Source organism: Musca autumnalis, unplaced genomic scaffold, assembly GCF_047663935.1.
Source record: "Musca autumnalis isolate F117 unplaced genomic scaffold, ASM4766393v1 scaffold_4, whole genome shotgun sequence".
NCBI lineage: Eukaryota > Metazoa > Arthropoda > Insecta > Diptera > Muscidae > Musca > Musca autumnalis.
Window position 1 is genome coordinate 67,435,926 of NW_027411977.1, and position 24,326 is coordinate 67,460,251.

At 35.9% G+C, this 24,326-nt stretch overlaps 1 protein-coding gene across 1 annotated transcript in view; it reads right to left on the reverse strand.

The window, feature by feature from the left end:
* Window positions 1–16,813, reverse strand: part of LOC141402415 (uncharacterized) — a 49,458-nt gene extending 32,645 nt beyond the window's left edge. The window contains exon 1 of the mRNA XM_073983637.1: window positions 15,587–16,813. Coding sequence (XP_073839738.1) covers window positions 15,587–16,784 — 1,198 coding nt within the window. The 5' untranslated portion in view covers window positions 16,785–16,813. The remainder of the gene's footprint in view (window positions 1–15,586) is intronic.
* Between the last annotated feature and the right edge of the window lie 7,513 nt (window positions 16,814–24,326).

A 24,326-nucleotide genomic window follows, 5' to 3' on the forward strand; every position in this document is an offset into this window, starting at 1 on the left:
AAAAATTAGTGGCATGGGAGCTGTATCCGATTTATCCCAAAAATAGTGTGTGATGCTACATCCACGGTTCTTGATGGATTTGATCGAAATAGGATTAGATCGATGTATTTTTCCACGGTTGGTAGTGAAATCGGATGCGCATAAAAAGTGTATGCACTTTGTGCAAATTATAAGCGTTATACAGATTGTTGCACACTAAACTGCAGACGACGTTACATCTTAGAGGTAGTTTACACTATCAATCAATGGCATATGACACGAAATAAAAACATTCCATATCTGCCCACGCCGGCAATGTGGAGACGTAATTTTATTAAATTTTTGCTGGTGTGGACGCACAGAGTAAATGGCGTAAGGAAAATCTCCAATATTGCACATATTACCGAATATATAACGATGGAAAATTTCATGTCATATGACATTTACATATAGTGTAAACTACCCCTTAGCGGCCAAAGTAAATCCTGGCAAATGTGTACAAATTAAAAGAGAAGAATTCGCCGTATTGATAAACCGCATGCGCATCAAGCGATTTTGAGGATTTCGCGATTTACACGCATTTCGAATGATACAGTTTTATTTGAAGATTATACCCCATTCAAAGGAACCCAAAATTTATTTGAACGTTATCCATATCTTTCGCTAGATGTTAGCGTGTACTCGAGAAGTGATTAGAATAAAAAACGTGATTTTTTGCGTGAAATTGAACTGAAATAGAAGAATAACTCCGACCTAATTTTCTTACATTTTCTTCAACTAACTCACAAAAAATTTGAAAAATATTTTCTCTTACAAAAATTGTATAACTTCCTTCAATATATTTTTTTTGTTTTTGCTAAAATGTGCAAACCGCTAAACAGATTTCTATATTTTTGGTTCCATTTGAATCGTCGCGATGTTTAGATTAGAGTTGTATAGTTCATGAACGAACTAGTTCAATTAAACGATTCATTGAAGAGAGCATATGAACTAGATCAGTCGATATAGTTCATTATAGTTCACTGATTCATCAGTCCGTGACCGTACGATTAACGAACGAACGATTCACAATCTAATTCAACATATCGTTTACAAATGCCTAAAGTGACGCAGTCGCTGCGTTAAGTGAGGTCTTCGTAATCTAATGAGTTTGTTTACGTTTTGGATCAAGGTACGTGGAATAGCTGTCCGAAAATTAAGATTTCTTTGAAAACATAGATACATAACATATTTCAATATGTCGAATCCATTACCTATCGGATAGAAAAAAGGAAAAAATAAAAAGAAACACACACGCACAATAACAATTTCTACACACACACAACATACGATTTTGTGCAAGTCAGCTAAATAAGGACATTTTTCTTAAAATAATGCCAATTTAATCTTTCATTATGAATGGAATAAAATTGTGTAAATGTAATAATTTTGTTCTGTAATAATTTTATTCTATTGGTGTGTATGCGTTTTCATCAAACGAACGATTAGGAGCCGGTGTACGATTCTGAGACTTATCGATCGCACCATTTTAGCGAAAAGTTTTGAACTTTATTGGGGGAGTCACCTGAAGGGGTGGACCATCTTCGAATTTAAACTAAGTTTGGACAAAATATTTTTGAGTTTTGGACTGAATCGGCTGATTCATTCGAGAGTTATCGTGCGTTCCAGCCACTACCCATGGTGCCATAGCGGTTTTTACAGCTTTCGATCCATTTTCTTAGGAAGTATGGGCTTGCCGCTGGAAAAGCGTCATAATAGAGGCAGCGAATAAAAATTGTTGCAAAAGAATCGGAGCGATTTGAGAGCAGATCTTTCGATATTTTGTGTGGGATGTTCCCGAAGGAGTGGACCGATAGAGTCTATATTGGAACCTTATCTATGTCTGGTATAAATTTTACGATGTGCAAAATATGGATGAAATCGGTTACTGACTTCGAGAGTTATCGAGCGCAACATTTTAGCGCCAAAACCATCTGGCATCGATTTTTTTAATTCGAGATTTAACCACCCTAGTATATACAATTTGATTGATGTTTCGGACAATTTGCACGATAACTCTCAGTTATCTCCTCGTCGACAACTCTCGAAAGGACTAAATTTCATAATATTTCTTGCAAACATATATTAGATTCGAATATGGACCGTATCGACTGTATCAACTTCTTCGGGTACCTCCCAAACAAGAAATTCAACAATTTTCGAAACAGTACAGTGCACAGTGGATCCACTTGTATGGAGAAAGTGGCCAAAAATATTTAGAGTGTAAAAATCAAGACAATGCACCGGTTACAGCTTTGTGCTGCTGCGAAGAGTGTTTTAAGAAACCTCGAGCGTGACATTCTCCCCCTTTCCCCTCTGGAGGGGGTATACGGTAAGAATTGTTTTATGCTGTTAATACAAAATGACATGAACAAAGGTCCTGATTATCTTATGATGCAAAAATTGGCTTGGGGAAACAAAACAATCTCCAAAACAACATAAAATCCAACCAATTTAGCGGATTAAAAAAAAAACAACATTTTTGTCTGAAAATTAGTAAAATTTTTAATATAGATCTTATAGCGTTAATCCTGGAAGGCATGTACGGCCAACGTAACACAAATTTGGAAGAAGATTTCTTCATCTTGCCACTGATGCCAATTATGTTAATGTACGTGGTCAGATAACAGAGTTATACGCTAATATATCGAGGTGGGCACTGGTGGGCATCATGACTAAAACCTTAGGTCAAATTTAAGTATATGATCGAATTGGCATTACAAAATACACTAAGAAAATATGCAGGTAACTAGGATTCCACAACACGCTAAAACACTCCTTCAAAGTCCACTGTAATATTTTGCTATACGTATTAGTTTCGCGATATTTTGAATATGGCCGTTGGCCGTACGTGCCTTCCAGGATGAACGCTATAAGATCTATATTAAAAATTTTACTAATTTTCAGACAAAAATGTTGTTTTTTTTTAATCCGCTAAATTGGTTGGATTTTATGTTGTTTTGGAGATTGTTTTGTTTCCCCAAGCCAATTTTTGCATCATAAGATAATCAGGACCTTTGTTCGTGTCATTTTGTATTAACAGCATAAAACAATTCTTACCGTATACCCCCTCCAGAGGGGAAAGGGGGAGAATGTCACGCTCGAGGTTTCTTAAAACACTCTTCGCAGCAGCACAAAGCTGTAACCGGTGCATTGTCTTGATTTTTACACTCTAAATATTTTTGGCCACTTTCTCCATACAAGTGGATCCACTGTGCACTGTACTGTTTCGAAAATTGTTGAATTTCTTGTTTGGGAGGTACCCGAAGAAGTTGATATAGTCGATACGGTCCATATTCGAATCTAATATATGTTTGCAAGAAATATTATGAAATTTAGTCCTTTCGAGAGTTGTCGACGAGGAGATAACTGAGAGTTATCGTGCAAATTGTCCGAAACATCAATCAAATTGTATATACTAGGGTGGTTAAGTCTCGAAGTAAAAAAATCGATGCCAGATTGTTTTGGCGCTAAAATGTTGCGCTCGATAACTCTCGAAGTCAGTAACCGATTTCATCCATATTTTGCACATCGTAAAATTTATACCAGACATAGATAAGGTTCCAATATAGACTCTATCGGTCCACTCCTTCGGGAACATCCCACACAAAATTTCGAAAGATCTGCTCTCAAATCGCTTCGATTCTTTTGCAACAATTTTTATTCGCTGCCTCTATTATGACGCTTTTTCAGCGGCAAGCCCATACTTCCTAAGAAAATGAATCGAAAGCTGTAAAAACCGCTATGGCACCATGGGTAGTGGCTGGAACGCACGATAACTCTCGAATGAATCAGCCGATTCAGTCCAAAACTCAAAAATATTTTGTCCAAACTTAGTTTAAATTCGAAGATGGTCCACCCCTTCTGGTGACTCCCCCAATAAAGTTCAAAACTTTTCGCTAAAATGGTGCGATCGATAAGTCTCAGAATCGTACACCGGCTCCTAATCGTTCGTTTGATGAAAACGCATACACACACCAATAGAATAAAATTATTACAGAACAAAATTATTACATTTACACAATTTTATTCCATTCATAATGAAAGATTAAATTGGCATTATTTTAAGAAAAATGTCCTTATTTAGCTGACTGGCACAAAATCGTATGTTGCGTGTGTGTAGAAATTGTTATTGTGCGTGTGTGTTTCTTTTTATTTTTTCCTTTTTTCTATCCGATAGGTAATGGATTCGACATATTGAAATATGTTATGTATCTATATTTTCAAAGAAATCTTAATTTTCGGACAGCTATTCCACGTACCTTGATCCAAAACGTAAACAAACTCATTAGATTACGAAGACCTCACTTAACGCAGCGACGGCGTCACTTTATGCATTTGTAAACGATATGTTGAATTAGATTGTGAATCGTTCGTTCGTTAATCGTACGGTCACGGACTGATGAATCAGTGAACTATAATGAACTATATCGACTGATCTAGTTCATATGCTCTCTTCAATGAATCGTTTAATTGAACTAGTTCGTTCATGAACTATACAACTCTAATCTAAACATCGCGACGATTCAAATGGAACCCAAAATATAGAAATCTGTTTAGCGGTTTGCACATTTTAGCAAAAACAAAAAAATATATATTGAAGGAAGTTATACAATTTTTGTAAGAGAAAATATTTTTCAAATTTTTTGTGAGTTAGTTGAAGAAAATGTAAGAAAATTAGGTCGGAGTTATTCTTCTATTTCAGTTCAATTTCACGCAAAAAATCACGTTTTTTATTCTAATCACTTCTCGAGTACACGCTAACGTCTAGCGAAAGATATGGATAACGTTCAAATAAATTTTGGGTTCCTTTGAATGGAGTATAATCTATATTAATAAAAGAGTAGAGTGACTGATTCACTGACTGACTGACTGATTGATTCATCAACGCCCAGACGAAACGGCTGAAGCTAGAATCATGAAATTTTGGGTGAGGGTCACTCTTGGTCCGAAGGTGACAGATAAGGCTTGGTTTTTGGAAATTCGTACTAGAACGGTACGAAAAGTACCAAAAGGTACTAAATATGGTACCATTAGTATTAGCCAAACGCGAAGAGCTAGAATTCTGAAATTTGGAATGAGGGTCGCTGATGAAAAGATAGAAAGGTATACCAAAGGGTTTTTGGAAATTCGGACTATAAGTGTACGAAAAGTACTAAAAGTTACCAAATTTAGTACCATTTGGTATTATGTGAACGGATAGAGCTATAATCTTGAAATTTGGAATAAAAATCAAGGTTTAGAAGATGTGTTGATACAAGGCGGTGGTTTTGGAAATGTGTACACATGTGTACGAAAAGTACTAAATTTGGTGCAATTATGATTTGGGCGAACGGATAGAGCTGGAATAATGACATTTTGAACTAAGGCTACTGTTCGAGAGTAAAATGGAAGTAGTTTTGAAAATTCGTACTTATGGGTACGAAAAGTACTAAAAAGTACTAAATTTGGTACAATTATGATTTGGGCGAACGGATAGAGCTGGAATCCTGAAATTTTGAACTAAGGCTACCGTTGGAGAGTAAAAAGGATATAGTTTTTAAAATTCGTACTAATGGGTACGGAAAGTACTAAATGGTACTAAATTTGGTACAATTATGATTTGGACGAACGGATAGAGCTGGAATCCTGAAATTTTGAATTAAGGCTACAGTTGGAGGGTAGAATGGAAGTAGTTTTTAAAATTCGTACTTATGGGTACGAAATGTACTAAATGGTACCAAATTTGGTACAATTTGGATTTAGGTTGAACGGATAGAGCTGGAATCCTGAAATTTTGAATTAGGGCTACTGTTGGAGAGTAGAATGGACGTAGTTTTGAAAATTTGTACTTATGGGCACGAAAAGTACTAAATCGTACAAAATTTGGTACAATTATGATTTGGGCGAACTAATAGAGCTGGAATCCTGAAATTTGGAATTAAGGCTACAATTGGAGGGTAGAATGGAAGTAGTTTTGAAAATTCGTACTTATGGGTACGAAAAGTACTAAATGGTACTAAATTTGGTACAATTATGACTTAGGCGAACGGATAGAGCTGGAATCCTGAAATTTTGAACTAAAGCTACTGTTGGAGAGTAAAATGGATGTAGTTTTTAACATTTGTACCAAATTTGGTACAATTTGGATTTAGGTTGAACGGATAGAGCTGGAATCCTGAAATTTTGAATTAGGGCTACATTTGGCGTCTAGAATGGAAGTAGTATTGAAAATTCGTACTTTTGGTAACGAAAAGTACTAAATGGTACTAAATTTGGTACAATTAAGATTTGGGCGAACGCATAGAGCTGGAATCCTGAAATTTGAATTAAGGCTGCTGTTAGAGATTAGAATGGAAGTAGTTCTGAAAATTCGTACTTATGGGTACGACAAGTACTAAATGGTACTAAATTTTGTACAATTTGGATTTAAGTTGAACGGATAGATCTGGAATCCTGAAATTGTAAATTAAGGCTACAGTTGAAGGGTAGAGTGGAAGTAGTTTTGAAAATTCGTACTTATGGGTACGAAAAATACTAATTGTTATTAAATTTGGAACAATTACGATTTGGGCGAACGGATAGAGCTGGGATCCTGAAATTTGAATTAGTTAGTAGAATGGAATTAGTTTTGAAAATTCGTACTTATAAAAATGGATGTAGTTTTTAAAATTCGTACTAATGGGCACGACAAGTACAAAATGGTACTAAATTTGGTACAATTACGATTTGGGCGAACGGATAGAGCTGGAATCCTGAAATTTGAATTAAGGCTGCTGTTAGAGATTAGAATGGAAGTAGTTTTGAAAATTCGTACTTCTGGGTACGACAAGTACTAAATGGACTAAATTTAGTACAATTTTGATTTAGGTTGAGCGGATAGAGCTGGAATCCTGAAATTTTGAATTAAGGCTGCAGTTGGAGGGTAGAATGGAAGTAGTTTTGAAAACTCGTATATATTGGTACGAAAAGTACTAAATGGTACTAAATTTGGTACAATTATGATTTGGGCGAGCGGATGGAGCTGGAATCCTGAAATTTTGAACTAAGGCTACTGTTGGAGAGTAGAACGGAAGTAGTTTTGAAAATTCGTACTTATGGGTACGAAAAGTACTAAATGGTACTAAATTTATTACAATTACGATTTGGGCGAACGGATAGAACTGGAATCCTGAAAATTGAATTAAGGCTGCTATTAGAGAGTAGAATGGAAGCAGTTTTCAAAATTCGTACTTATGGGTGCGACATGCTACTAAATTTTATACAATTTGGATTTAGGTTGAACGGATAGAGCTGGAATCCTGAAATTTTGAATTAAGATTCATGTTGTAGTATGGGATGGAGATAATTTGGAAATTCGTACTAATGGGTTACGAAAAGTAATAAATTTGGTACAATTAAGACTTGGGTCACCGGATAGAGCTGAATTTCTGAAATTTGGAATAAAAATTGCTGCTGGAGTATAAGATTGGCTACTGTTGGATTGTAGAATGGAAGTTGTTTAGAAAATTCGTACATAAGGTTACGAAAAATACTAAGTGGTACTAAATTTGGTACAATTTAGATTTAGTGTGTACGGATAGAGCTGTAGCCCTGAAATTTCGAATTAACATTGATGTTAGAGGATGGGATTGAGATAATTTGAAATTCGTACTTCGTAGGCTACATTTGGAGTGTAAAGTGGAAGTAGTTTTGGAAATTTGTACTTATGGGAACAAAAAGTACCAAATTTGGATTTGGGTGAACGAACAGAGCTGGAATAATGAAATTTAGAATTAAGCTTGCTGTTGGGGTGTAAGATGGAGTTAGTTTTGCAAATTCTTACTTAAGGGTAATAAAAATACTAAATTTGGTACAGTTTGGATTTGGCTGAACGAATAGAGCTGGAAACCTTAAATTCGTAACTGAGATTAATGTTGAAGTGTGGGATTGAGGTAGTTTGGAAATTCGTACTTATGGATACGAAAAGCACTAAATTTGGTATAATTTGGATTTGGGTCAACGGATAGACCTAGAATCCTGTAATGTGGAATTGAGATTTCTGTTGGAGTGTAGGATTGTGGTAGTTTTGGAAATTCGTACTTATGGCATCGAAAAGTATTAAATTTGGTACAATTGGGATTTGGAATCTGGAATCCTGAAATTTGAAATTGAGATTATTGTTGAAGTATAGGATTGAGATAGTTTTGGAAATTCGTACTTATGGGTACGAAAAGTACTACATGGTATTAAATTTGGTACAGTGCGTATTTGGGGGAACGGATAGATCTGGAATCCTGGAATTTGATAAGACTACGATTGGAGTGTAGGATTGAGACATGTAGGTAGTTTTTGAAATTCGTACTTATGCCCACGAAATATACCAAATGGTACAATTTGAGTTCACCGATAGCGCTGGAATGCTGTTTTTTGGAATTAAGGTTACTGGTGAAGTGAAGGATTCAGGTAGTTTTGGAAAATCGTACTATTGAGTGTAGGGACAGTGCTGGAATCTGTATTTTTTGGATTTAGTGTGAGTATTGGTGTACAATGTTGGTCTATCTGTTAACATGTTAGGGTGAGATACGGCTGATCTTATTGAAAATCGAACTAAAGCGGTACGAACAGTACTAAAATAACAATAAATATTGATTAAAATTGGTATAAGTACAATAAAATTTTCAGTATTCGCCATTTCCATATTATATATTGTTTATTTGGTTTTTATATCCTTTCCGCATACGAAGTAGCGGGCAATTTGCTAGTCTTCAAATAAAACTGTATCATTCGAAATGCGTGTAAATCGCGAAATCCTCAAAATCGCTTGATGCGCATGCGGTTTATCAATACGGCGAATTCTTCTCTTTTAATTTGTACACATTTGCCAGGATTTACTTTGGCCGCTAAGATGTAACGTCGTCTGCAGTTTAGTGTGCAACAATCTGTGTAACGCTTATAATTTGCACAAAGTGCATACACTTTTTATGCGCATCCGATTTCACTACCAACCGTGGAAAAATACATCGATCTAATCCTATTTCGATCAAATCCATCAAGAACCGTGGATGTAGCATCACACACTATTTTTGGGATAAATCGGATACAGCTCCCATGCCACTAAATTTTTTAAGCCGCTGTTTTCGCAAAACCGCGAGTGATGTGTCAGTTTTTTCATTGACAAGAAAACGATCCACAGAAAATGCGGCTAAATCCGCGATATTTTCAAAAACATTTTTCGCACATTTTTTGGTTTTTGCAGTTGCTGTTTTCTCCGTTCTAGGGGTTGGATTTTCACGATCTATGATTTATATGATGTGGACCGCCGAAAAACTAAAATTTCGTGGGGTACCAGCACACTCAAAAGGATATTGTAAATACTGTACCCAAAACATATGTTTTTTAGAAAAAATATCGTACTAAATTTTGGCCTTTGGCAGTAGATTACTCTGCTGCTGTCTGGGCTACACAGCCAATATATTATGTTTTAATTTTTTTCAGCTTCCAAAAGCTTTCAAAAATCGCCAGTACCAAATAAAATGTCTGACTTTTGATTTCAATAACCGATTTGACAGACATTTGACATCAAATTCCCAAGTAGGTTTAACTCGGCTAGCGCTTTTCTCTCTCACATGTTTTTCTAAAGTGCAGTTTAAGCAGTGTTCGAAAATAAACACTATGGAATCGTACCGTACCGTTCTGTACCGTACCAAGGTGGATAGGTACGCTACGATAATGTACCGTACCGGTACACAAACACTAAAAAATATTTTAGTGATACCGTACCGGAGCACAACGAAAATCTTACTGTACCGACTGCGGTACACAACGATTTTTAGTGTACCGACTGCGGTACGCTACGATTTTTTAGTGAACCGACTGCCGTACAGTACGATTATCGTAGTGTACCACTGGTCGGTTCACTAAAACATAACGTACCGCACGTGTGTTTTTTGTGAATTGTGATGAAAAAATATATGTTTGATGTTTTTGAGAATAAGGGCAAGAATAGTAACTAAAATTCAAGATTATATAAATTAAATGCACGAATGTGGTAAATTCGGTCGGTATACGAATTTTGAGAAAATGAGTGTAAAATATGAAATTAGCTAAAATTTCCAACCAATACATATTTTAATAAATTCTATAAGAAGTTTTAGTGAACCACCCTCTATTATAGTATTAGGTTTAAAACCCATATTATTAATGTATGTATTCCTATTTACTCGCTTTGAGAAAATTTTATTATGGGCTCATTAGGATCCTTGTAGTCAATGTACATATTAAAACACTGCTTTTTAAATATTATTTGTTCCCTAGTTAAATAATTAGACAGTTTTTACAAGCAAAAAGGGGTGATAATGCATGTATCATAAAACCATTTCTATGAATGGAAAAGAATAACGTTAATATGTTGGTGTCATAAGGATATTTATTTGCGGCAAAAGTCAATTCATAGAAAGGTTATGTTTGTTGTCCAATCCACATGAACAAACAAAACAGCCACAGTCGGATCACTAAAGATTGAGTCTCCAGCTACTATATTTTAAAATTTTAATATGTTTATTCTGTTGAAGTTTTAATGTTGATATGTTTGAATTAATTAAAATAAAATTGCATAAAACATAAAATCCGTTTGTAATAGGTAACAAAAAAATGGTAAGAATCATGGCACAATTACACAGGTAGTGGCATCGTAAAAATTTGAATATGTTATGTCAAAACTTTCTTTATGTTGTTGGGGAAATTACAACAAAAATAATTTTTTTATAAAGTGATTTTACTTTTCATATTCGATCAGCTGGTGTGATACCACTATCTGGTAGTTCATTTATTAATATATTTAGTAAATTTCTACTTTTACCCATATAACGGTACCTGCCGATTTTCGGTATTTTAAAGATTTCTACCACATTATCCCACCGAAATGGCTTAGATTTGGTATCTAGTGTCCGTTGGAGTTATACATGCATTCCTATAAGAATTTTCGGTACAGGTCCACGTTTTTATATAGCCCCCATAGAACGGTTCCGCCGATATTGATTATTTTGAAGGTTGTAGCCTTGGCATTTAGTCTACGTTGGGAGTATAAAATATTCCGACGGAGAATTGTCTGCACAGGTTCATGTTTTGATATTACCCCCATAGAAATGTACCGCCCGAATTTTGCTAATTTTAGATAGAAAATAATAATAAAAACAATTATAAAATATTTTGTTGCACTTTGTTGCAGCTAAAACTTTACAAATTTGGTAAGAACTATATGTACTAAAAATAAAATAAAAAATCTACGCGCCATCCCGCGACACTCCCTACTAAATAGCTTTAACAAAGTACAGAATTTGAAAGAAAAGCGGATGTCACGTGATTTACATTTGTGTAAAATCCGAGTTACAATAAATAACATATTATATAAAATATTTTTTACTCACCTGTCTTCACGAAAAGCTTTAAAATTACTTAGTAGGAAGACTGCATACGACGATCGCAAATTTACTACTAAAATATATTATAAAAACCAGTCCATAAATTGTGAACAAAAAATTAAACGTTATTCCGCTTTGGCTGATGTAAAACAAATTATTTTAACTGTCGTGGAAACCTTACATCAATACTGCGCCAATAATTATTACATAGGCGTATGTGATTTTTTTCAGTTTCGGCGCGCTATATCTGTATTTTTTCCACTGTTTGGCCCAAAAATCATCAATGTGACACCAACACGTGCCTTATTACTTTATACAAATATTTTGGATATACATATGTATATAACACAATTATGGGGTCAATTTATATAGTCTTGCATAATAAAACAAAAAACCATTAAACATTTTACATTTTCTCATAATTCATAAAAACGCATGTTTGGTACATTACAGATATGTATATTATTTTCATTGTTCCAACAATACGAACTACGAATTTTTACTGCTTCGTCCTTTTCAGTAGTACCACAAAGTAACAGGCAAAATTCTCGTTGATCGTCCACATTACCTTGCTATGAATAGATTTTCTGTTATTGGTGCCGCCAATAATAATGATTTTGCACGAGGGAATTTTTAAACATCCTTATGACGTCAATTAGTAACCTCATACTGGTGTTATGATAAATACATTCCATATTGAAAAAATCATATTAAAATTTGTAATTTGGCTACAAATACTTTTAAATGTGTAAATAAACATAGCTTGGAAAAAAAACCTTAGTGATGAACAGCTACAAACAAAATAGATGGGTATTTTTTGTTGGTACTGGTAATATTAATGTGGATTGTATAGCAAATATTAAATTTTTCTGAATAATCTTTTTCCAAAAAATGCTAATGACATCAAAAAAGTAAAATTATTCTTTACTCATTCATGTAAATGATTTTATAATTCACGATTTTTTTAAACAACATTATATTTTCTAGTAATTTTCTCAATATTTATAAACGATTAAAATGTAATTAATTTATACAATATTGAATTTTATTTATTATACTTGCCTTCTTTCCCAAGAAAGCATATAACAATTCATATTTCCTCATAATTAAAAAAAACGCATGTGTGGTACATTACTGGTACGTTATTTTTTTAGTGAACCGACCAGTGGTACACTACGATATTTTAGTGTACCGACTGCGGTACGCTACGATTTTTTAGTGTACCGACTGCGGTTCACTACGATTTTCGTTGTGCTCCGGTACGGTACGCTAAAATACATTTTAGTGGTTGCGTACCGGTACGGTACACTAAAATATTTTTTAGTGATACCGTACCTGGTTCGGTACGTTATTTTAGTGTACTGTTTCTTTTCGAACACTGAGTTTAAGAGGATCGTTTTAAATTTTTTATCGAAAATAGTCTTATACAGCGATATAATGTTTTTCAACATTCAAGGACAACTCCTTCTGGTACCTTCGAGAATTGTTTTGAAAAATTTTCCGAAGCAACATTATTCCGTGGGCAAGTCCATGCCTCCTGACATAATGGTTCAAGGCTCAAAACAATTTCTACGGTGACCAACTAAAATTGTCGACATAAAGGAGTTAAGTTTCGAAAATGGACTAAACCGGAAAACTCCTTGTGAGGGAGTTTTTTTGGTTCTGATTACACAGATATAATGTGATTCGTAAGCAAGACCAAAGTTATTGACACAGTAACCCACACAAAATTCAGAAAATGTGAAGTTTAAAAGCTCCTCTCGGATAATTTTTTTCAGTCTTTGTGGTCTTCTTTACGATGGTAAATTTTTTTCGGCAAGTCTATACTTCCTGAGATAATGACCTAAAAGCTGGAAGAAACCTTGACGGAACCAACTAAAATGGCAAATCCGCAAAATAAGTCTCACAGGGAGTTTCTGATTGGCCAAGACTTTGTACATCGTATTATTTTATCTAATCATGTACCAGGTTTGAATATGGACTATATCGGTCGCGTCCTTCAGGTACCTCCCACACAAAATTTGGAAAATGTGCAGATTAACAGCTCGTCTCGGATCGTTTTGATTTTTTTCCAAAAAGTTCTTCTTGCTGGCCCTGTTACGACGGCGTAATTTTTTTCGGAGGCAAGTTCATATTTCCTGAGGTAATGGCCCAAAATCTCCAAAAATTCTGCAGATACCAACTCAATTGGTTAGCCTAGAGTTGGGCAATCTAGTTCCCAGATCGGATCGATCTTTCTAGTTCCTTTTCCCAAAAGGAACTAGTTCCTTAAAGTAGTTCCATAGTTCCAAATAGTTTCGAGATCGATATAGTTCAACGAATCTTTCTCTTTGAACGTTCTTTTCATTCCAAATAGTTCCGAGATCGAAATAGTTCAACGAATCTTTCTCTCTCATTGTTCTTTTTGTTCCAAATAGTTCCGAGACCGAAAAAGTTCAAAGATTCTTTCTCTTTCGTCGCTCTTTTTGTTTTTTTTTTTTGTTCGTTCCGAGACCGAAATGTTTTCATTGTTTGGTGGATGAATCGACATAAAAATAAATAAATTGCAGCGTACAAACATTAAATTGAAGGAACGAGAAAAACAAAAGGAACTATATGAACTAAAGGAACTATATAAACGCAAGCGCTGGATATAGTTCCAATAGTTCCTTGTCCGGAATAGTTCCTTGGAACTAGTTCGTTCCGGAACTACACAACTCTAGAGAAGCCGACTTGGTCCAAACGTTGTACATCGTATCGTATTATTTCTTATAGCCTCGTATAATGTCCGAATATCGACTAGAGCGGACTACTCTTTCGGGTACCTCTCACAACAAGTTTAGAAGGAGTACAGTTTACGGACTCGTCTGTGATCGTTTTTAATTTTTTACCAACATGTTTTGTATGCGACCCAGTTAAAACGATTGAATTTTTTCGGGGGTACATCCATACATCTTGAGTAATTGACCCAAAAAATAAAAAAAAAAACCTATATACGTCAATAGTAATGTGTTTGCTTTTTTAGGTCCGAGGCAAAGGGTATAATTCCGTCGGCACACTGACTCTTTCTTACTTGTTTAGACATTTTTTGTTCATTATACTTGCAAAGGTTGACATTTTTGCAGTTGAGAACAAGAAAAGGTAACAGCAATACCCAGCTGACTGAACTGGGGTGTAATGTTAGTGTCAAATTCCATCCGACATTTTATAAATTTATTTGAATGTTCGATGTATATTAGGGATATATATTATTTGAAGAAAAAATTTATTCATCAGAAAAAAAAGTATTTCCCATAAAGCCTTCTTCATATCATTGACATGTAACCTCCTCCAAGTCCGAACGACATGCCGCACACTAAAACACCGCTTATAGAGGTGGTACAATATTTGTTAATATGTGTGGTATTTTGGTAAACTTGAAAAGAATAAAGCCTTAATAAATGTGTGCTATTTTGTTTTCAAAAACAAAAGATTGTAGCAGATTCACCTTTTTCGATGATTACCAGCGACCCAAAATATTTTTGCAAGAATTCTACTTTCTGCGAGAAATTATGCATTTAGTGGAATGATATGGAAACATTCAAACTGAAAATCCAACTAGTTTTCATTCATGTTTTTCAAAATATTCAATCAAATGTGAAAAAAATATTAGTTTTTTTTTTTAATTCCAATAATTTATAGACATTTTCTTGTTTTGTTTACATTTACCGATAACAATAACATTACAGACAAACACAAATTTCTATGTGGTTGTTGTTGAGTTGTATTTGTGTAGTATTTACTTTACCTGGTTTGCTCTACACAGAAAAAAAATTAAGCCATTTGATAATAAAATTCAAAGATTAAATCAAAAATTTATCGATTTTCCGGCGATAAAAAATTGTCATATTGACAAAATTCAACAAAATTATTTGATCACAAAGTAAAAATACAAATGATAAAATATTTCACCTATCGACAAAAATATTTACCAAAATATTCCACATTTTGCTTGAAATGTCAATGATTAATATCAATATTTTATCAGTTCAATATCAAAAAATCGATAAATATTTTAGTCAATATTAAAATTTTATTGTATCAAATAATTTGATCGAATTTCGTCAATATGATAATTTTTTTTGTATCGCCGATTTTTTTTTCTGTGTACCATGATTTGAGTTATTATTTTTTCTCAAAATTTTAAGCCTTGTCCAATAAATACTTACCGACAGTAAAACCGGCAATTTCTATTGTTCGAAGATATTGGGGGAAATTTTTCATCTCCAAAAGTCTTTGTAACATATCTTTCTCATGGAGATATATTGACATTTGTAACTTCATCTGAGGGTTATTAGAGAACATATCGTACCAAAAATCCGGCGACCATTCAGCTCTAGTTATATAGTAAATATTAAGTTCTCTAACATCTGTTGTAATAGCTGCGGGAAGAGTTGGAATTTCTCCTCCTTGTTCTTGCAACCTTATGGTTAGTTGTTGTAGTAGTGGCAATTTTTGTAAAACAGCAAACAGGTTAGACCATTGACTCGGTAAACGCAGTTTAATTGTTAAAGTTTGTAACTTCTGGAATTGAAGCAAATTGTTCAATGCCATGTCGTAGGTAGGTAAATTGGGACCCCTAAATCGGAGACGGCTAGTCAAATTAAATTGATTTGTCACATAAAGGGTAACGTTTTTTAATGCCGAATGGCCTGTATGTTCGGATAGTGCTTGGAAGGGACAGTTGTCAAGATTTTCCACATGTAAGTATTCAATCAAAGGGGAAATTTGAATTGTTGATTCTCTTTCTTGTTTGCTTTGGTAATACGTTCCCATGGATATGAATTCAATAAGCTGGGGAGTGTTTTCCAGAACTTCTTTTAGATTTTGATGTGTCAGTCCTTTAGAATATTCTATATAAAATGTTGTAAGATTTGATGGTAAGACAAACTTGGAAATTTCATTGAAAACGGCTTTGGATATTTTCAAATAAGTAAGTTGTTTAAAGGTTTGCAACAGTTCCATCCATAGTTGATTTGTAAGATGTTCATACCGGAAATCTATAGTCAAAAATCGTAAGTTTTCAATAATCTTCAATAGCCCACAAACTTTTACAAAGTTTTCGAAGTAACAAACACTTAATGACAATGAGGAACTGACATTGTTCCCTACGGCATCATCATCATCATCTTCGTCATCTGATTCCAATAATATGGAATAATTAAATTCTAAATCTTCCAGAGGCAGCTGACTAACAAGTGTCTTAAAGTGCTTGTATTTTATTTTCTCATCTCTTCCCCCATGGAAGGTTAACCTTTTCAATTTTACCAATCTTAGAAACTGATCAATGACATTTTCGTCTTTGCATGAATTTGAATCAATTTTAAAATCGTCTACGGCCAATTCAAGATCTTGTAAATTTGGCATATTATCAGCAATTTTGATTAAATTTCCAATATCTCCATCCGGACCATAATGCAGTTTTTTGACATTTCTAAAAAGTTCAAGCGGTACTGGAACCCTTGTGAATAAATCGCGCACATTTTCAGCATAAAATTGTAAAAAATCCATAAATTCTTCTGGCGTTGAAATTTGTATGCGATTCTTGTTATCCATATTCGATACAAAATATTCGCCATCCACTTTGTTGATTTTCATTGTTGTGTATTTTTCAGGGCACACATATTCCCAATAAACACTACGCAATGTGTCATTGACTTGTGCCAGCTTTAGTTGATCGTGCAGCTTTAACAATTTGAATATTTTTATTAGAATATCACAAGATGAAAATATTTGTTCACTAATTTTGAAATTTGTTGATGCCATTTTATGAAGAGTACTTTAGCTAATATTCCAACAAACACACTGGCCTTGTTTTAGCAACTAATCGGGAGAGCATTTTTGAATAGAATATTTGATGTGAATTTTTGTTTTTTGCTCAGGAATAAGCTTCATATTGTTGTTGTTTTTTAATGGAAAGAGATGAAAATAGATTTTCAAATAAAAATATGTTTTGTTATTTTGTTTATTTTGAAAAAATATGCATACACTGTGCAACATTTTTAAGGTAATCTTGTGTGAACAATTTGATCTGAAAATTTTTTTAAAATACAGACCCAAACGACGAAATCCCTAGTTGGGTTTTGCTGTGCCAGATCCAGCTTGGATTTTATGATTCCTTGGCCTGCCAATTCTGCGTGCACCGCCAAGCGGTCCGTATTTATACGTCTTTTTAGCGGGTTCATCATCGCTCATTCTTATGATATGGCCTAGCCAACGCAATCGCTGCATCTCGACACGTTTAACTATATTGATGTCGTTGTGTAGCAGATACAGCTCGTGGTTCATGCGATGTTGATATTCATACATCAGCACGGGTAGTTTCAGTGTTTTGTAGAGCGTTATTTTTGTTTGAGGAGATGTGGCTTTGTTTTTAAACTGCTTACTTAAACCAAAGTAGCATCTGTTGGCCAATACAATTCTTCTTTTTATTTCACAACTGATGTCGTTTGTTGTGTCTACGGAGGTGCCGAGGTAGACGAAGTCTTTTACTACCTCAATATTATAGGAACCAACTTCCACAGTTGGTCCGAGCTCAATGGACGCATTGCGCGTCGACACCATCAACTTGGTCTTCTCACCGTTTACCGCCAGACCCAATTTAGCAGATTCTCCTTCGACCTTCATAAAGGTATCAGTTACTTCTTTTACTGATCGGCGCATGATGTCTATATCATCAGTATAAGCAAGTAACATGTGACTATTGGTGTAGATTGTGCCATTTCTTCTGACATTTGCCTCTCGTATTACCTTTTCCAGCAAAAAGTTGAATAGGTCACACGAAAGGCTGTCTCCTTGTCTGAAACCTCTTTTGGTACCAAACTCTTCGGAGAGGTTCTTTCCTATTTTAACTGAGGACCTCGTGTCAGTTAAAGTCATTTTACAAAGCCGGATGAGCTTTGCTGGGATACCAAATTCAGACATGGCTTGGAATACCTTTGAACGCAGCGGGCTGTCGAATGCTTCTTTATAATCGACAAAAAGGTGAAATGTGTCGATCTGCATCTCTTGGGTCTTCTCTAGGATATGCCGCAGGGTAAATATCTGGTCAATGGTAGACTTGCCAGATCTAAAGCCACATTGGTATGGTCCAATTATTTCGTTGATCATTGGCATTAGTCGTTCGCACAATATCCCTGACACTATCTTATAGGCAATAGGGAGAAGACTTATGCCCCTATAGTTGGAGCATACAGTCTTATCTCCTTTCTTGTGGACGGGACATAGGATGCTCAGGTTCCAATCGTCAGGTACGCGTTCTTCCTGCCAGATGGTGCTAACTAGCTGATGCATACACCTTATCAGCGCTTCGCCTCCGGTTTTAAACAGCTCGGCTGGTAAGCCATCGGCTCCGGTTGCTTTATTATTCTTCCGCCGGTTGATTGCTGTTGGCCTGACGGTATACCATCTTCTGGGATTGGATCTGTGGTATCATCGTCTTCGCTACTATTGGATACCAGCAGATTGGAGAAATGTTCCTTCCATATCCTGAGCACGCTATCTGTATCTGTTACCAGTTTACCTTGCTTGTCTCTACAGGAGGATATACCAGTTCCAAAGCCATCAGTTTGATGTTTCACTCTTTGGTAGAATTTTCGGACTTCATTCTGTCTCCTGTACATCTCGATTTGTTCACACTCCCGCTTTTCAATTTCTCTCTTTTTCTTGCGGAAAAGACGTTTCTCTTCTCTCCTTTTCTCCCGTTATCACTCTCGTGCGCTACGTGCTGCTTCTGATTGTAGAGTAGCCCTATACGCCGCATTTTTCTCTTCGGTAGCAGCACGACACACCTTTGTGGAGGTTTCTGGAATCCAAGTATGGATTTTGCGGCTGTTTGCATGGAGTGGGCAATATTTTGCCATTGTGTTGTTATGTTATCGGGACAAGGAGTGCTCGCGTTAAGCAATTGGGCTAGTTGAGTGGAATATGCTGTGGCTATCTGTTGTGTTTGCAGCCTATCGATGTCTAACTTCCGAGTTGTGTCTGTTCGTGCTTTATTTGCAACGTTTAGATGGGTACGTACCTTTGCTGCAACAAGGTAGTGGTCCGAATCAATGTTTGCGCCTCGGAACGATCGTACATCCAACACGCTGGATAAATCTCTTCCATCTATCACAACATGATCAATTTGATTACTTGTTCTTTGATCTGGAGACAGCCAGGTGCCCTTATGAATATCGAGATGATTAAATCTGGTACTGCTAACTACCATGTTTTTTGCAGCTGCAAAGTCTATCAGCTTCATACCATTGTCAGATGTTTCACTGTAAAGGCTGAATTTCCCGATTGTTGGGCCAAAGATATTCTCCTTTCCAATTTTGGCATTAAAATCGCCTAGAATGATTTTAATGTCATGGGCAGGGCAACGGTCATATGTTTCTTCTAAGCGCTCGTAAAATATATCTTTGTTCTGTTCGTCCTTTTCTTCAGTGGGAGCATGAGCGCAAATAAAGCTGATGTTGAAGAATTTAGCTTTTATTCGAATTGCAGCAAGTCTTTCATTCACTGGGGTGAAGCTGGATACCAGATGTTTTAGTCTTCGACTAACTGCGAATTCGCAACCAAACTCATGCTTTACGTCATGACAGCTATAATACAGTGCGTCACCTTTAGAGGGGTTTTTTAATTAATTTCTCGTTAGAGACGAGCTTACTGACAAAGATGCTTTTTGAAAAAGGAAAGCCGACGATACGAACCCACACAATCACCACTGTGTGACATGCATGTTTCGCCTTTGGTTTAGGTTGATTGGTTTAGGGGTTTGTTTTTCTTTTCTTTCGTTTTTTCGTAGTAGGCTGTTTTTTCTAGGGGAGGGTTACTAACCCGACGCCCAAACCCAAGTTTTTAACGTTCTTATGGGTGAACGCGCGGCACATGTTAGCTCACTACCTTTAACGGGCGTTAAAGGCAGTTCCCCAGGTGACACCACGGGGAGGTCAGTGTCCACTTGAGATAAAAGAGGGACTAAGATAAATCAGGGGCTTTGCCATGTTAAAACCGGTCAGGACCGTCCCTTGGTATCTTCCATCCCCTACGTCACCCAACATTTTTACTACGATAACAATTTTTCCTTAATGTTATTGGAAAAATAGTAAAAATTAGTAGATTCTTGCAGTTCTGGAACAGACCATTTATTTTAACTTTTCATTAATCATTTTTATACCCTCAGCATTTATGTTAACGAGGGTATATACACTTTCATACGGGCAAAATGTGCCTCATCGAAATAATGGTTTTAGACCCCAAGTATGTCTGGACGAAATGTATTTCAGACAATTTGGAGTCGATTTAGCAGTGTCCGTTCGTCTGTCTGTCTGGCTGGTGAGCACGACTACTCTCGGGCGGATGAACTGATTTGGTCCAAAAGTTGGCTTTCGCAATATTTTGTCCAAACTTAGTTTAAGTTCGAAAATGGGTTATATCGGTCCACTCCTTCCGGTACCTCCCCCACAAAAGTTCGAAAATGCTCGGAAAATTTGTGCGCACTATAACTCTTGAAGGAAGTAACCAATTTAGTCCATACTTTGCAGATCGTGAAATTTCTACCAGACTTAGACGATGTTCCAATATGGACTCAATCGGTCCACTCCTTCGGGAACCTCCCACACAAATTTTCGTAAAAGTTCAGTTTAGGACCTGCTCTCGTAACGCTTTGATTTTTGTTGAAGCAACTTACTACCAGATATACCCTCTCATCCCCGAATTAAAATGGGCGTTACTAAAAATTTTTAAGTCGACATATAAGATAGGGATAACTTCGACTGACAAAAATTTCAATGTCCTAGGTGCCCTGGTTCAAGAGCTACAGGATGTTGCGTTTCAATTCCTGACTAGAACATCAACATTTTCAGCGTTGGCAAATTCCATCACGGTAATGTTGGCATACATTTCCTTAGTATTTTAACCATGAAAAACTTATTTACAAGTGGTTTCAAAACGTCCCAAAGGTCATAGATATGAGAGAAGTCTCACTTGTCTCTTCGGGGATGTTGCGGGAACATAATTATATAGGATACAAAACAATTTCCTGAGGATTGGAGCACAACTGCACATTGCATTGACATTAAACAGTTCCAAAGATATTACCCCGTCTTGGGTAACTCCATGCTTCACTCTATGGGTCTTCCACTTTTTGTTTCTGGTTTCTACAATCGACTGGCGTCCACAGTGGGTCATCCAACTTTTCAAACACGACTGGAGGGCAGTATTCTCTACATCCTCGAAAAACTTGCCGTGGTTGACGGTCAGGAGTCACCATGACTGTTCGATCGCACGGCCTGTTCTGGTTCAGTCCTCCAATGATATGTCGTGTAATGTTTTTGTATGGCGTGTTATGCTTTTGTAGTACTGTGCATTTTCCGGAATCCATGTTGATGTTGGGCAAATGGAAAACCGCTTCCCATCGTCAGGAGGAGTAGTAGAATCTTTGCTACTGGCGACAGGAGGGAAATCTGCCTGTACCTTTCACCTCTGCTGGCATCTTTGCCAAGCTTCAGAAGCGAGAAGACCAACTGGCCAACTTTTTGAGCTTTTGAAAGCTAGTCAATGAATGAGGAGATGAAGCTAGTGAATTCATTGTCAAAAGCAGTGATGATGGACGATTTCTCCTTATTATATTGTAGACTTATTTGCGTTCAAAGTTCGGTAGCAACCTTAAATGGGGAATTTATGAGTGTCATATGTTCTAATGCGCTTGGCTCTTCTTTCCATATCTTCTTTTCTTTCCTCCTCAGCCGAATCATCCTAACAAAGTTGGCAAATTACCGAAGGTTTTCCTAGTGGTCCTGTTTACAATGATATTATGTTTCTCGTAGGCTAGTGTGATAAAAAAGCCCTATATATCGATATCCCCGCAAATTTTTGAGCTTTAATCCTATCCATATTTTTGTTTGGTTCATACGCCCAACATTTTGAAAACCCACCAAAATACATAAGTTTATTTTTAAGAAACAAGGTACATATTTCAATTCACACAGGCTGAGGGTATATCTCTGTCGGCAAAGACTGATACTTTTTTACTTGTTCAACGACAATTTAATAAATATGTCAATAATGTGGTGAAAGTCCAAGTGCGAGAATAAACTGCTCGTGAGACCATAACAAATCCAGTTAAGATATAGCCATTTATGTAAATTTCTAGGGTTACTTCCGTAAATGTCACCAATGCAAGAGTTACTCCCATCATTGTATTATTTTGGATCACGCCGAATCGTGTATCTGAGAGTCCATATGGCACCTATATTTTCACTGGACCGTAGACTTCCCATGTATTTTTCCATAAAATATAAGCAACCTATGGCTTAGCCTAACTACGTAATTTAAGTTAAAAGTACTTAAAATACGCAATTTTACAAAGTCCGATGTGGGTTTTCTATATTTTTCAAATATATATTCACCACAAATATTTCAAAAGCTGTTTGAATGGAGCCCACAACATCTTCCGTATGAATTCATAACGAAAGATTATCAATAAGATATTTATAGTGTCCAATCACAACGACAATTTGGATAAAATTTGTAAAATATGGCCCCAAACCTCGATATAGGGCTGTTAAGAATGTTAGATGTTATGGTTACAGATTTCTTTTATTCAGAGACTTATAGTGAAATTTGATTTGGAACATTTCTTCTTTTAACCATATCTCCAAAAAGTGAAAGATTTTGTTAGATTTTGATCCAGTATGGAATTATGTAAAATTAAAATTCCAAAATTAAAACAAATAATTTCATTCTAAAAAATATACATTTGTAATCTAATTTTCTTAAGAAAATGGTATACCTAGATATATGGTTTATTCTAAAACTCATAGTGAAATTTTGTGTAACATTTTTCTTTTTTTGACACTTTTCACCTAGAACCAAGATTCATATTACTTTCAACTATCAACTTGAAAAAAGAACGAAAAAAATTTCATAAAAAAAAAATTGGGAAATATTTTCATGTTTTTTCGGCAAAATTGGTACTGATATTTTCATGATATATTATGTAAATAGACATTTCATTTCTTTAATGACCCATAATGAAATTTGACGAAGAATATTTTTGTCTTTGACATAATCTCTCTAAAATTATGTTTTGTAAGACAATTTTGAATAAACTCAGATGAAGTCCGACTTTAACCCTAAAACGTGTTTTTCATTTTAAGAGATTCCTGGCGATTAGGTAAGATTTACACATTTGGTGTATTCTGAGCCTATAGTAAAATTTTATGGCGAACATTTTTGTAGAATATTCATGTTCACCACGGACAGTTCAAGCGCTGAGTTCATCAAGAATTGTAAGGGAGAGCTGGACTTCGGGTTGGGTTGGCTTCGGTTCCGCTTCTCGCAGCCTCAGTAAGGAGTTCGGGCAGCAGGGCCTTCGCGTGGTGCAGATCAATCTGCATCACTGCAAGGCGGCGGCTGAAGAACTCCTTCTCTCCCTTACAAATTCGGTAATTGACATCGCTTTGGTCCAGGAACCCTATCACTACAAAAATAGGGTTTCTGGACTAAACGATGGGCGGTACTCCCTGTTCTATTCGTCGAATGGGGAGAAGGTAAGATCTTGTATTATAGTGAAGAAAAGTTTAAATCCTATTCATCTCTATAATTACAGTGATGGCGACACGGCGGTAGTGAGGCTGGAAGTAGGCTCCGGAAGGGCCTTGGTGCTAGCCTCGGTCTACATGCCGTACGAGGTACCTGACCCACCTAGTCGATTGGTGCGCAAGCTAGTGGATGAGATCTCGGGCAGTTGTAATCTCATAATGGGCTGCGATGCAAATGCCCATCACTTCCACTGGGGCAGCAGTGACACTAATACGAGAGGTGAGTCCATATTCGATTTTATTTTAATTAATAATCTACGAGTGTGTAATAGGGGAAATACGGCCACCTTCCAGAATAGGGTAAGGGAGGAGGTAATAG